This window comes from Grampus griseus, assembly GCF_964374135.1.
Source record: "Grampus griseus genome assembly, chromosome: 1".
Taxonomy (NCBI): domain Eukaryota; kingdom Metazoa; phylum Chordata; class Mammalia; order Artiodactyla; family Delphinidae; genus Grampus; species Grampus griseus.
This window is the reverse complement of record NC_139017.1, coordinates 45,493,168-45,507,997: the sequence shown is the minus strand read 5'-3', so window position 1 is coordinate 45,507,997 and position 14,830 is coordinate 45,493,168. Positions and strand designations below refer to the sequence as shown.

The 14,830-nt window shown below is 50.5% G+C and overlaps 1 protein-coding gene across 1 annotated transcript in view; it reads right to left on the bottom strand.

The window, feature by feature from the left end:
• Positions 1–14,830, bottom strand: part of PLXNA2 (plexin A2) — a 217,904-nt gene that overhangs the window by 189,888 nt on the left and 13,186 nt on the right. Inside the window, exon 2 of the mRNA XM_082674787.1 lies at positions 1,729–2,996. Within this exon, the coding sequence (XP_082530913.1) occupies positions 1,729–2,916 (1,188 nt within the window). The 5' untranslated portion in view covers positions 2,917–2,996. The remainder of the gene's footprint in view (positions 1–1,728; positions 2,997–14,830) is intronic.

Genomic DNA, 14,830 nt, shown 5'->3' with positions numbered 1-14,830 from the left:
TTATTGCATGCTTATTATGGGCCAGGTATTGTGCTCATACATACTTGCTCCATTTGATCCTCATAATACCCATAAAAAGAGACTACTATTATTTCTATTTTAAAAATGAAAAAAAATACAGCTCAGATCAGGTACATAACTTGCCTAAAGTCACACAGTTTTAAATGGTAGGACTGATTTTTAAATACAAATCTGTTGGAATTCCAAGCCTACGGCCTTAACTACTATCCTATTGTACCAAGAGGCTGACGGTAGGAACAGAAGCATACCCTAGGCCTGATTTGTCTTTTGCTTTAAGAAGAGGTGTTTGGTCCCGGTAGCAGACACCCTCCATTTAGGGTGCTCAGAAGGCAGCCGTATGGGTCACTTGGTCTCAGATTGTTCCCCAGGCTGCCGATCCAGTGTCCACAGCACTCTGCACAGAAATCTATCTTAGCACTTGTCACATGCGTAACAGTTAACTAATAATGCTCAACCTAACATGCCAGGCATGGTGTTAATCTTGCCACATAGTATCTGATCATCCCATGCGGTAGGCATTATGATTCCCATTTCACAGATGATAATGGAGAGATATTAAGTTACTCCTGAAGCCAGGAAGTCACACAGATAGAATTTGAATTCTGAATCCCAAACTCTTAGGTACTATATTACACTGCCAGCTATTTTTTCTTTCACTCTTTCTCCCATTAGATTACGAGATATCTGAAAGTTGTGATCATGTCTTTTTATGTTTGCATCCCCAGCTGGGCACTTGGGAGATCTTCAATACCTTCTTGTTAAGTGGATGGCTGGAGGGAGGGATGAATGGATGGATAGAGGGATGGGTAGATGGATGGACGGACTAATGGGTGGATCACGGTAACCACCTAGATGGCAGCATCTTGACCCTCTGACAGGACAGTGCTTTCCACTGACTTTCTTGTCTCTGCCATCCTCAGGTCTGGACCCCAAGCTCCCTTTCTTCTCCTTTTTCCCCAGTTTTCAAATTATCAGTCAAGCTCAACTCCCTTCTCGCTCCTCCAGCTCACATATCTACCTGCCTACTTTACTCCTTCACTTGGCTGTACAGTGGCCTACAGGGCCCTGTATGTACAGGATCTGGTGTGTGTTACCTCTGACTGGCTCATCTCCAACCGCTCTTTCTGCCACATGCTCGGGTCCAGCTGTAGTGGCCTCCTCGCTCTTCACGCTCTCCAGGCATGCCCTGCATTCTCTGCAAGAGCTACTCCCTCCCTCTCTCTGGAATGCTTTCCCAGATACCTGCATAGCTTACTTTCCTCATTCTTTGCTCAAATGCTGCTTTCTCAATGCACCAATCCTCGTGGGTACTGCCTCTCCCCACTTCCGTGCTTTATTTTTCCCTACAGCAGTTGTCATCACTTGAGAGACGACATATTTTATGTATTAATCTGTCTTGCCTCACTAATGAAAGCTCCATGAGGGCAAGTAGCTGTGTTGTATGGTTCACCTCTGAAGCCCGGGGTGCTTACAACAGTGGCTGGTGGCGTAGAGGCCCTTGATTATACATTGGGAATGACTCCGCGCATCAGCAAACATGCCTCAAGTGTCTGATATCCTCAGACTCTGTATTATGGGGACCACCTGGTAACGTGAGCCTGAGCACCTCTCTCATTTCAGGCCGTGGTGGTCTGCGGGCAGGGTGTGCAAAGGGGTGTGCAATGCCAGATGCCACATCAGGGGTAGAGCAGGTGGGGCCCTCCTTACCGCCTTGGTGCACTGCACATCCTTCCCCAGCAGCCAGTTGAGCTCCAGGTTGCCCTCGCCCTGGTAGCAGGACTGCAAGCGCTCTTTGATCTGCAAGTTGATGGCCCGGATGGGGAAGGCACAGAGGGCGGAGTCATCCGGCGGGTGGTGATACTGCTTCTGCCCTTTGGAGAAGATGGCGAAGAGCACGTCGTCCTGGCCGCTGATGTTGAAGGCCTGGGCCAGCGAGTCCCCGGGCTTGGCGAGGTAAGCAGCCTGCAGGAGGCGATATTCCACCCCGGCCCGCGTGCAGCCGAAGGGCAGGGACACGTAGGAGTGGAACTTGGGGTCGTCCTTGCAGAGCCTCACGATGCGCGAGGTGTAGAAGAGGTCTCCGGCCGAGTTGATGGCCACGCCCTCGGGGGTCTCAGGCTGGACGGTGAGGAAGTAGACGAAGCCCCCGCTGGCGAAGCCGTAGATGTAGAAGATGTCAAAGTGGGCGACCAGGGCCAGGGTGTCGGACGGGATCTTGATGAGTGAGGAGACGAAGTCGCTGTGGAGCTCGTAGTCGAGCATGGCGGAGGACTCGGGGTCGCGGGGCAGCTTGCGGCTGGACAGGGTGGGAAAATAGTCCTGCTTGCCGTCCACAGCAGTGCCGATGAAGAGCTTGCCGTCCTCGCCCTCGGAGCGCACGATCACCCCGTACATCGTCCCCGTCTTGTTGACGCTGGACAGGTAGTGCTCCTTCTTGTGGGACGGCTCCACCAGGATGAAGAGGTCGTCCAGCCGCAGCAGCTTGCAGACCCCTTGGTACAGGCTGCCGCAGGCCAGCAGCCGGTTCTCGGAGTAGTCGATGATGAGCAGCTTGTTGACGTTGTTGGTAAGCGTGAGCACCTCGCTGCAGGGCTGAACGATGAGCGGCGGGTAGCAGGACTTGTTGTCCTCCTCCGGCCCCGTCTTGTGAGCCACCTGGATGGTCAGGTTGCCCGTCAGCTTGTACACGCGGTTGATGGCCCCCACGTACACTGCCCCCGTCCCGCGGTGCACCGTCAAATGGTTGAAGGTCCAGTCCCGGTTCTCGGAGTGGAAGGTGCTGAACTGGGGCATGCCGGCCGCCGGGGGTGCCAGCAGCACGCAGACGGCGGAGAGCAGGACCACAGGCCAGCCGTCCACCTCTGCAGCCCGCGGCCAGGGCCTCCTCTGTTCCATTCTGAGCCGGGCGGGGACCAGGAGACAGAGCCTGTGAGCGCTCGCGTACTCCGCCTTCCTGGCTTGGCCCTTACATGGTTCTGGAAAACACAAGGCAGAGGGGTCAGATGGAAAATAAATCCCTGGAGGAGTGAACAGGACTGCTTGACCCAGGTCCCAGTGCCGACTAGCTCTGTGAGGCTCTTTCTTCTGTATTTCAGTTTTTCTATTTTTAACATACTTTCTCCCTCTTCGGGATGTTCAGGGAATCCTATTATCTATTTTGGTCTCCAGCCTTTACGCTGTAAAATGCATTTTTTTTTAATAACTTTACAAAGCATCTCTATTTCTGTCGTCTTCAGATATCGTTTTTATCTCTCAGAGAGGTTAAACGGCTGAGTTCACCCAGCCAGTTGATCCTGGTGTCGGAACTAAAGCCGGACTTCCCCACCCAGTCGCTGGGTCTGTCCTCCTGTTCTCTCCCAGTCCAGTGGAAATCTCTCCTGTCTTGTGAAAGCTGGTCAGCAAGGTCCTCTCCCAGGCTCTCCCAGGCAGCTATTCCGAGTCTGATATCACAAATAAAATTCTTTCTTATTTCAGACTTCCAGCCCCTCACACTGCTGGCTTCCTTCCTCTTTCATGCTCTGTTCCCTGTAGGGAAGGAGGAGAGCTGGTCACCCTGAATCACAGTGCCTCTCGCTGCCCCTTGACCTCGTCCTCTCTAGAAAGAAGAATCCCTGATCATTAGCGGTTAAAACTCGTTCAGAGTGTGAGGTGGGACTGGGATCCCCACAGGTGCTGTTCAGGAGCCTGCAGAGCCCCAGGGAGAAGGGCGGACAACCCCCCACCCCTCCTCCTTGGGACAGGAGGGCATCAGCCACTGCCTCCCCAGTAAGTGGGGTGCCAGGTCCTGGGGAAATTGCTTCCACTTCTGCTTCTCTGCAGGTGGAGCACAGGGGGAGGTGGCCTCCTTAATCACGGGGACTGGCTGGCTGAGTCCAGTCTCAGCCACCTGGGCAAGGGTTCCGGGTTTGGGAGATGTGGAGAGGAGCAAAGGGAGGCAAGTTGAAGGTCAGGCTCACTGTAGCCACTGCCGGGGCCTTGTGATTGTTTAAGGCTCCGTGTGGCCGACCTCAGGCTGCCTGCCCCAGCCTCATCAGTCCCCTGCCCCGACTTCTTTCCTCCCTCTCTGCCCTCCCAAGCCCCAGGCTGCACAGCTTTTCCTCCTTATTCCAAGGAAGCTGCCCAGAGGGGCAAGGTGGTGTTCCTGCGAGAGCTTCTCTAGACTCCTAGGCAGAGGGTAGAGAGCGGAGCCTGTCCCATCACTCTGCCAGCGCTGCTCCTGACTTCTATGGAGAGGGAGGGACAGCGGTGGCAGTGGCGGCAGCAGTGGGCAGCAGGCTGTCTAGCAGAGGGATCTTTTCTCCAGCTGGATGGAGTGTCTGACAACTTCCTCGGACAAGTCCAGACAGAACTCTGGGCGATGAGGCAGCAGGAGTGGAAACACTCAAGCCAAGGATTAAGAATGTGCTCCAAGGCGGCTTAGGAGAGTCCTGTGTCCCTTCGCCCCCAACCTGGCTAGATTGGGTTGGAATTAACACAGATGCCATCTGCAGCATCCCCATGGCTTTCGCTCTGTGTCTTTAGAAACTCTCCCTCATCCTCCTCAACTGTGCCTCCCATGCCTGACAGCCATCACGGTGCCAGAGGGAGGCCCCACCTGACGGCTCTCCTCCAACCGGGCCTCACCGGGGTGTTGTTCTGGTGTGACTCATCAGGTCCCGGGCTTCCTTGGAAAGAGGGAGGCGACAGCGGCATGAGGCCCAGGCTGACCTCAGAGACTCTGACACAGCCCTTCCGGCCCCACGTGCTCACCGGCAAAGCCTCCCGACAGACAGAGCTTTCGGTTTGGAGGTTATTTTTAGCTATGTCCTGGGGCCAGTAGCAGGACGTGAATTCCTCAAGAGGAGCCGTGGAAAGGAAATAACAGAATGCTCACATTCTCCAGCTGGACAGGGAACGGCAGGAGGCCGGGCTGTGCGTGCCCCTGTCTCTGGGTAGGAGAGCTCCTTTGCCTACAGGTGGAGGGCTGTGTGTCCCCGAGGAGCCGTGAGGATTCTAATCATCACCACTGATGCGCTTGGGCTGTGCCTTTTAGACAGTGCTCTGTGAGACACCCTGGCATCGAGTTTGTGGGCAGTGCACCCCACCTCCCCCAGAACGTACATGTACATACATGCTTAGCCCATGGCTGGAGGGAAAAGGTCCCAGTAGAAGAGGTGACACCAAAGGACACGATTGTGAGGTTAAGATCAACTATCTCACCTCCCTGCCCGATATCCTCCAGAGACACAGTTTGAATAAACAGTGAGTGGCTTTTGTTGTTAGGCAGAATTGGGGAAGAAATTTGGGACCTTGGGCAAGTCCAGTCTCATCCCCCTTTTCTGGTAGGATGGGATAATTACAGCACCAGCCCCTCGAGTTGTCATAGAGTAAATGAGATAACGCGGGGAAACCTCTTAGCATGGGAGCTGGCACTCAGTGAATGCGTAACTTATGGAGTTATTATTATCACTGAAGCCTCCCCAGGAGACTGCACTTCAGGAATCCCGCCAGACCTCCTGACTTCTCTTTTTGCTCGTATTCTTCCTTTCCATGGGAATGAACGCTGTGGGCAGACCTTTGATCCCCCTCCCTGGCCCAGTGAAGGGGCACAGACTGGGAAGCATGAGTCAGAGGAAGGGGGATAGATCCAAGGTGATCGTCTCTAGCACACTACTGCACAGGTCCCAACACAGCCTCTCTGCAACCTGCAGGGAGCCCGGCGGAGGTACAGGATCCTGAGAGTTCAAGTATGAATGGCAAAATTGGCCTGGTGGCTAGAAGGTATGCAGTCATGGGGCAGGAGGAAGAGTGAGGGACTCGGCGAGCCCCGGATTCATATCCTGCCTGTGTCACCCATGAGTTGTATAGCTTTAGACCGGTCTAGCATCGACCTGAGCCTATTTCTTGATCTTAACATCAAGGATGTTAGAATTAACCAGTTCTTAAGATTTCTTCATTCAGACAAAATGATACCTTGAGACTTGTCTGCTTCAGCTTCCAGAGTCTATGACTGCAATGGCAGCTGAGGTTCTTTTGTCCTACTGGGTAAGGCTGGTGAAGTTCAGAGTTCTCAACAGACCAATAATTGGGCTATTCTCCTCTCACCCCTCAATCAGCATCTACCCTGGGACAGACTGCTCCTGGTGACCGGCCACACAGATTCATTCCATGGCACTCAAAGATCACCCACCTGGGAGCAGTAGGCACTAGTGCGTCAGGGTCAAGAGGAGACGTGGTCTCTTGCAGTGCAGGGGTGGCAGAGGAGGCTTGCATTCCACCTTGGAATTCACAAAGACAACTGACTTCAACAGCAAGTTGAGAGCCCCTGGCTTTCCAGGCCAAGGCTGATGCTATTAGGTAGCTCTTCCAAAGCAGGGCCCAGCTGGCAAGGATCAAGCCTCCCGTCTGAATTTGGAGTAAGGGGGAAGGGCACCCACCTCTGAACCTCTGACGAGAGGCAATGTGGTGTAATGGTTAGACTCATGAGCTCTGAACTTAGATGCTTGGATTCAGAGGCAATAATAGTTGTGTCAACTTGGTCAGGGTACTTAGCCATTCTCTGATGCTATCTCACTATTTATATATAATGAGATTAGCACTAGCATCTACCTCATAGGATTATTATGATGAAGTCCTTTAATACATATAAAGCACTTAGAACAATGCCTGGTCTGTTATAAGTGTTCAAGATACATTAGCCTTTATCAGTAATAATTTATTTCTCAATATTCCCAGCTCTTGATTTCCACCCATTCCGTGGTCGGTCTTAGAATGACTTTGGTAGAAGCCAGTGAACACACACCTATGACTCTGTAGACCTAGCATTTCCTCCTAACCCCTGTTTTCTGCTAGTGTCAACCTCAGGGGTTTTCTCAACGATGCCTCCTTCCTGTCCCTTCTCCTCTCTCCGTCTAGTTCATGAAGTCACTGTGTCACATGCATTCTCAAGAGCCAGACTTGCCAAGTGGCTGTCCTCCTACCAGTTTCCCTCTCCCCCACCCCAAGTCTCCAACCAGGACGTGCTGCCCCGGGATGCTCGCCCTATCAGCGAAGCACGCAAAGCATTCCTGATGCCAAGAAGAGGCCACGCTTTCCTCTTTGGGAAGCAAGTGTCACTAAATATTTTATTTGGAGGGCCTGGTGACACCATCTCCCCGATCAGGATTCAGGAGGCAGGTGTTGGTGACAGCTAGTGAAGGCATCTAATACCTTCCTGATCAGCTGCTGTAGGCAACAGGGGCAGAGCAGGGAAGAAATGACAATTAGGCATTTCCAGCTCAGCTCAGTGCCAGAGTCTTTCCTTCCTGTGACCCGCCCTGTGGCCTTTTTTAGGAGATCTGGGGGAATATGCCTCTATGCTTACTTGGCCTCCCTTATTGCAAAAGGAAGGAGGAGGAGGTAGGAAGAGGAGTTAGGATCAGGATACAATTTTGCTAAACTGAGTAAAAGTTCATGATGGTAGAGCTCCCACTCTTGGACCCATCTGTAGCTCTTCCATCATCAGTATCCTCCATCATTCTATCATCACTGTCACCATCATTATCACCACCACCTGCACTGTCATCACCAGCACCATTTTGGCTGTGACAGTTTTCATAACAATAACAGTAAAACATGCCTATTAATACAACCGCACCTACTAGGTGGCTCACATAGCCAGGATCCAAATGGTAAGTATGAGAATGAGGGCTGTGTACTATTTACAATAGCCAAGACATGGAAGCAACCCAAGTGTCCATCAACAGATGAATGGATAAAGAAGATGTGGTATATATATACAATGGAATATTACTCAGCCATAAAGAAGAATGAAATATTGCCACTTGCAGCAATGTGGGTGGACCTAGGGAATATCACACTAAGTGAAGTAAGTTAGACAGAGAAAGACAAATAGTACATGATATCACTTATATGTGGAATCTAAAAAATAAATCAATCCATATACAAAACAGACACATACTCACAGACATAGAAAACACATTTATGGTTACTAAAGGGAAAAGGGAGGGGAAGAAGGACAAATTAGGAGTATGGGATTAACAGATACACAGTACTAATATATATAAAATAGGATTTACTGTAAAACACAGGGGACAATATTCAATATCTTGTAATAACCTATAATGGAAAGGAATCTGAAAAAGTATATATATATATATATATATATATATATATATATATATATAAAAAACTGAATCTCTTTGCCATACACCTGAAATTAACACAATATTGTAAATCAACTATACTTCAATTAAACAAACAAACAAAAAATGAGCGCTGTGAAGTCAGAGGAGTTAGCACCTGTTCCTGGGCTTCACCCCAACCTCTTCCCTCTCCCAGGGCAGGGAAAGGTCCATCTTCTCCCCCAGCTTTCCCTTCTAATTAGTGGCACCTTTAAAGCAGGAATTCAAGTCCAGCACTGAAGCAGACTGTAAAATTACTCCCGTCCACTTCTTTTTTTTTTAAATGAAGAAACTGAGGCCTATGGAAAGAAAACAGATTGTCCAAGGTGACCCAACATGACTCAGGGACAGGCTTCCATCAGAACCTAGACCTTGTGACCAAAGGTCCATTGCTTCCTCTGCTGTAGGCAAAAGAGTTCAGGGAGTCAGTTATGTTCTGCCTCGAGGGTGCCCTGTTTTGGGGAAAGAAGGTGCCTTTTGATCGTGGTGGCCCCCTGATGGGCAGAAGTGAGCCTGGGACTGGGCCTGGACAGGGAGGTGGTGTGCAGGGCAGACTCAAGGATGAGCGGATTAAGGGGCAGGGGAGTGAAAGGGACACCAGAATGGCTCCCTTCTGTGTTGGGGGGATGACCTCCTCCAGGCCAGGCAGGTCCAGGCAGTTGTCACACACAAGAATGGCACCTATACTGTGACTTGGGGGCTAAGGTGTCCTGAACCATATGCCTCTGGGTTGTAGATAACCCCATAGACAGGTCAGATGTTATCCAAGCACAGGCACTTTCTTTTTCTCAAAGACTTAGAAATGCAGCCGAAGGGACTAGAGTGAGATATCCAGGGGGACATCCTATCTAGAGAGGATCCCTGGGGCATCCTGCCAAGGAGATTATGGAATTTTCTGACATTGAATTTTCCTGACAGCTGTTGAGGAATATGTTTACTGAGAAGCAGGGGATTGGTCCCAGTGACCCAAAGAGGCTGCCTTTGGTATAGGATTTCTATGAATTAAAGTCTATGAGGATAAAATGTCTAAATGCACAAGGCTGGGGCCCTGGCTCATCCCCTGTGGATGGAACGATCTTGAAGGACCCGTCATAGTGTCATCTTTGGGGTTGTACATGAACATTCCAAGTGTCACTCTGTCGAACAGCGACCTCAGAGGTAGTCCAGGCACGTTGAGTAGCACAAGGTGAATGCCAGGGCAAGCGCAGAGGCCGCGGGTAACACCGACAGCTGGAAGGCCTCAATTAGAGTGAAAGGAGTTATCTGGTATTTAAATAATTATTAGATGGAAGGAGTAATCATGGGTTTGAGCTGATTTTTTCCCCCACTGTCACCCTGATGGCGTCTATAATATATTATTCAAATGCCCATGATGCTCACTGAGAAGAGACCAGAGAGAGGGGAGAGATTGGGAGAGAGAGGTGGTGGTGGGGAGGCAGGGGGTGGGAGAGAGACTCATTTAATCTCCATGTGACAGGGCTGCAGGAGGTACGATTAGTCTTTTTCTTATTTCAGCTGTCACTCAGGCACAGACACCAAGATTGTTATTAGCGTATTTTATGCACACGATTTAAAGGGAAAAGAGGAGGGGGGGGGGGTGGGCAGAGGGAGAATTTCCTACAGAAAATAACAGGACCAAAGGAACAATTTAGATGTCACTGCTATACCAGCTGCGTTTGTTTCATTAATCGAATGTCATTTTTTCCCCCAGACTCAGTGCTGTTACGCGAAGCTAAGTGGCTACACCTCGCCCCAGAGCGAGATGGAAGGGAGGTGAGGGGCGAAAGAGAAGGAAAATGGGCCTCTGCCTACATGGCCTCTTGGCATCTTTCCTGAGAAAGTGCAATAGACGATACAATGCTCCCCACCCCTCCCGCATCCCCCCACGGTATGTCCAGGCAACTTTTGGTAACAACAGCTACCCAGTCACTTCCCTCACCATGAGAAGGGAGATTCCCTGCTTGTCCTTCCATGCAATTTTTTTTCCCACAGGTGGATAAATCAGATCTAATCTCCAATAACCAAGGACTAAGTGAAGGAAATTTGGGGAGGCCCTAACATTGATCAGCAGTAAGGGAAGAACTCATATTCCAGGCGGTGAGAGGGCTGCTGACCAAGCCACTGTGTGTGGCTTTCTGCTCAGGCAGATGGTGGAAGCAAGGCCCTTGCATCCCACATGAGTGCATGACAGAGATGGGGTCTCTGTGTCTCAGATGGCACGGTGGGCAAGGCACTCCCGCTCTCATGCACCCTCCAAATTCACATGTTGAAGCCTTAAGCCCTGCAACCTCAGAGCATGGCTGTATTTGGAGACAGGGTCTTTATAGAGGTAATTAAATTAATATGAGATAATTAGGGTGGGCCCTAACCCAAATGTACCAGTGTCTTTATAAAAAGGGGACATTTGGACACAGAGACAGATAGGCATGGAGGGAAGACATGTGAAGAGACACAAGGAGAAGACGGCCATCTGCAAGCTAAGGAGAGAGGCCTGGGACAGACCCTTCCCTCACAACCATGAGAAGGAACCACACCTGGACTTCTGGCCTCCAGACTGTGAGGCAATTAACTCCTGGTGTTTAAGCCACCCAGTTGGTGGTACTTGGTGACAGCAGCCCTAGCAAACTAATGTAGCTGGGAGGAGTGATGCATTCCACCATCTTGGCTTGGGAATTGTTCCTTGAAAGAAACGGGTGTTTGTGGCGAGGGGTTGGGTAGAAGCCATCACAGGGCCAACACACTTCGAGATGTAGATCTCTCAACATCTCTGTGAGAACCAAAGGCAGCAAAACATGCTTCCCCTTTCACCCAGCTAAACACAGTGGCCCCGAGAATGCACTTGTTCTGCCTCTCCCAGCTCTGGCCCCGGTGGGACTAGAACTGGGTTTTGCCAGCCTCTCACCTCTCGTGCTTGGCCTGCAGAGTTCCTATCCATTTTGCCTCCCTGCCCCCTCCTCCTGCTGCCCAGAAGAGTCCATGTGTCACCTGCCAGACCCCAAGGACACAGGGGATATTCTGTGACTCCCAGGGAGCCATCGCCCTCCATTCCCACCCCAGCTCCTTCTCTGGCCTGTCCAGGGACCACTGCCTCTTCACATCAGGGAGGGTTTTCTGGTAGCTTTTTTTCCCCAGGTCTCCCAGTGGGCTCTGCTCAAGCCCTGGAAACCACACCAGCTCTCCCAGGGCCTTAGCAAAACATCCAGTGTTTGTCTTCTCCTCTCACAGGCTATAAAAGTTTGAAGTTGTCTCCCTGAATTATGAAGGGTTCCAAAGACAGGCGCTTATTTGAAGGGTTGCAGAGGGGAGGGGCTGGGCTCCTTTCTGGGGTGCTGGCTGGGTTGGCTTGGCCAAGTCAAAACAAGATTCATTACCCTGGGGCCAGGAGCAGGGAGATACACCGCCTGACCCTGCAGACCTGCCCCATATGTCACGGGCCTGTCAGAAATCTCCCAGAATTCCCTTTATTATCTAAAGGTCGCCACCCGGGCAGCGCGGAGAGGGCCCATGGTATAAACTAAACTACAAGAGCAATCAATTTCAAGCAGCTGCCGGCCTGCCCCCCCTCCTCCCTCCTCCTTCCGTGGGCTCTGCCCTCTTCAACCCCCTCTAGGGGATGGTGCAGCCCAGCCTTGCCATGACTACCTCACCCCTGGGGCAGAAAGAATTTCTGCGACTTAGCAGGGCTCTGAGGCTCCAAGCTGTGGGCACTGGGGGCGCGCCTGCCCTCTGCACTATGGGGCCCCTAGAAAGGTGACCCCACTTGTCCCCTGACTGTAGCCAGACCATACGCATACCATCCTCGTGATGGGGTTGCTCTGCTGGTAGGCATTATGGGATTAAAGAACAGGAAGGGGAGTTTTCAGGCTCCTTCCAAAGTCTGGCAAAGGAATAAAAGTGGGGATCTAGCATTGCTAAATCAAGTCCAAATTTACGTTAGAACTCCTCATACCAGAAGGGTCACGAATAGCATAATGATAGCAATTTCCATTTGTGTTCCACGACAAAAATAATAAAAAGGAGCAGCTATCATTATTATTAATTATTAACCACCTGCTATATGGTACACTGCTAGATTCTTTGCATACGCAACGGGTAATTTTGTGATTATTCCGCAAGATGGGTATTATTCTCCCCATTTCACAGATGAAAAAATGGAATCTCAGGGAGGTTGAGTAACTAGCATCATTCTGCTAGGAAGCAGAACTTTCTGACACCCATGCTTTCCCCACTCTTCCATATCACCTAGATATTTAGAATTTATTTTTCAACCAAACCCTCTTGCCCCTAATCTGGGAAGACTCATGAGAACTTTAAGTAAGACTTGGCAAGTACTTTACTTTAAAGTCAAGACTTGAGGCTCCCATTTTATTTTGGTAAAGAAGCAGGGCTGAGGATGGAGGTGGCCAGGGCTGAGTTATCCATTACAAGGTGGAGTCCATGGGTGTTTTGTGGCAAGAGGTTTGCTGGCTGGCAGTCACCTTTCAGGGGAATTCCACATGATCTTTCCGAGGAGCCTGGAAGTATCTCTCCTGCCTTCTCACCCAATGCTTACTGTACAAGGAAGAGCTAAGGACTTTGAGATAGAAATGGGGCAGGAGAGCAGGAAACAGGGTAGAAAGTACCCAACTAAGGGGTTAAATAAATTACAGTTACTCCAAATAACGGCATATTATGCTGTCATTAACTGCAATGTTTTCAAAGAATAGTGACACAGCTCCAATTCTCACCAGTGGGGGGGAAGGGGGCGGAAGAAAAAGGAGGGGGGAGTAAAAAAACAAAGCCCTAGACATTTATCCCAGCTCTCAGGCTGTGGAATGGCCCTAAACGCCACTTACTTTCCAGGAAGCTGTCCTATCTTTCTCCTCTTGAAGAAGAATTTTAACAGCCCCCAGCAGTCCCCAGGTGAGAGCACTTCCTGTTTCTCTTGCAGACCCTCATGCTTTCTGCCCCATGGCAGCCACTGAAAGGCTCTAGGGACAAGGGGCACTCCCCATTGCTGCTGCCTTGTCCTTGCGTCAGGGAGAGCAGCCATTAGTGCCAGATCAAGGTGCATTTTTTAACGCTGTTTCCAGAAGTTGGGATTCCCCCAAGTTCAAAAGAGTGGTCCTCTTTACTAGCAAGCCTGGTGTTGCCTCCCTGAAAATGTGCATGTAAGACAGTCACAGTCACCATCCAGGTCTGCCACTGTGATGGACCCCAGTGAAGGCCATTGGCCTCTAAGATGCAGCCATAGATTTCCTGCAAGGTGTGCCTCGTACTGCTTCATTTCCTGTGTGTCAGAGGACTACCTTTGACTAACTTTGCCAGGTATAGGGCCAAAGTATGGTATCCACCTAGAAAACACCTTCCTTGGCTCCCTGCTGTTGCCCAGAGAGACTCGGGACTGCTCAGTGCCCAAGTTCAAGTCCTCCCAAGCTGGCTCTTCTGTCTTTCTCTGGCCTCCCTTCCTACCTCTTCCCGGGTGACCCCACTCCTAACAAACTGGTTCATTTGCCGAGTCCCCGAAACACCTCACACGGTTTTATCTCCGTGGTCCCCTCTCCCTGGAATGCCCATCTCCACTTTCTTCTTTGCCTGTCTAAACCCTGTCCATTCTTCAAAACCTCAGGAAGCCTCTAGGCGCTCCCTGTCCCCAACCCCTGTCTTTCCTCCAAAGTCAAAAATTGCTATTTCTAGCACACATTGATTGCATGGTAGTGTAGGCTCTATTTTCATGTGACTATCCTATCTTCCCATTGCAGTAGAGGCTCTTTGAGGGCATCTTTGGCATCCTGTACAGGGGTAGCATGATGCCTTTTACTCAGTACTGCACTCAGTCTGAATCATGGAGAGCAGGGGAGAGGGAAGGGGGGATGCTCATATGTTTTTCTCACCTGCTAGGCTGCTCTAAGCCATGGCTGAAATACACTTGGCTCAATGATTTGTCATAACTGATCTTTGGGAGGTAGTGAAGAAGGGAGTGAACCATTTGGGAAGGATCCTGGCTGTGTTGTTCGTCTTGAGCCCACTGGGTGAAGAGCAAATGTCATTGGCTAGGTGGATAAGGTGGGGAGAAGGATGGAGAAGAGTGAGGAGATGCCAGCTCTCCTTTGAAGAATGCCCCATGCAAACAGGGTTGGTGCAGGAAATGTCTTGGCAAGAAGCCGTGAAGCATACGCTATCATCGATCACATGAAAAGCACGTAATCATAAATGGACAACATAAAGTGATCAAAAGCAGAGTGGGTGGGGTGAGATCCCTCCAGGAAGGTTTCAGAGCAGGGCTGTCCTATGAGGAGGTCAAATCGCCGTGACACATGTTGCCGGGCAGCGGATGCAGAGGCTTCGGAGGCAGACCTGGGCGCAAGTCTTGCTCTACCACTTACTAGTTCCCTGACCTTGAACATGTTATTTAACCTTTTGGAGTCTTAGTTTCCTCAACTGTAAAAGGCCACCGCACAGGGTTGTGGTGAGAACTGATGAGAAAAGAGATGTGAAAGTGTTTTGTAAATGCCACAGTTTTGAATAAACACCAGTTACTCTTATTTCTGTTTTTGGAGAAACACTGTACAAGGGCATCATCTCCTTGGCAACAGTGTCTGCCCTGGATGGTGGCGTCAGCCAGGTGACGGGGTGGTTCTTGTGCATGGAGCTTGGGGACCCAGCTC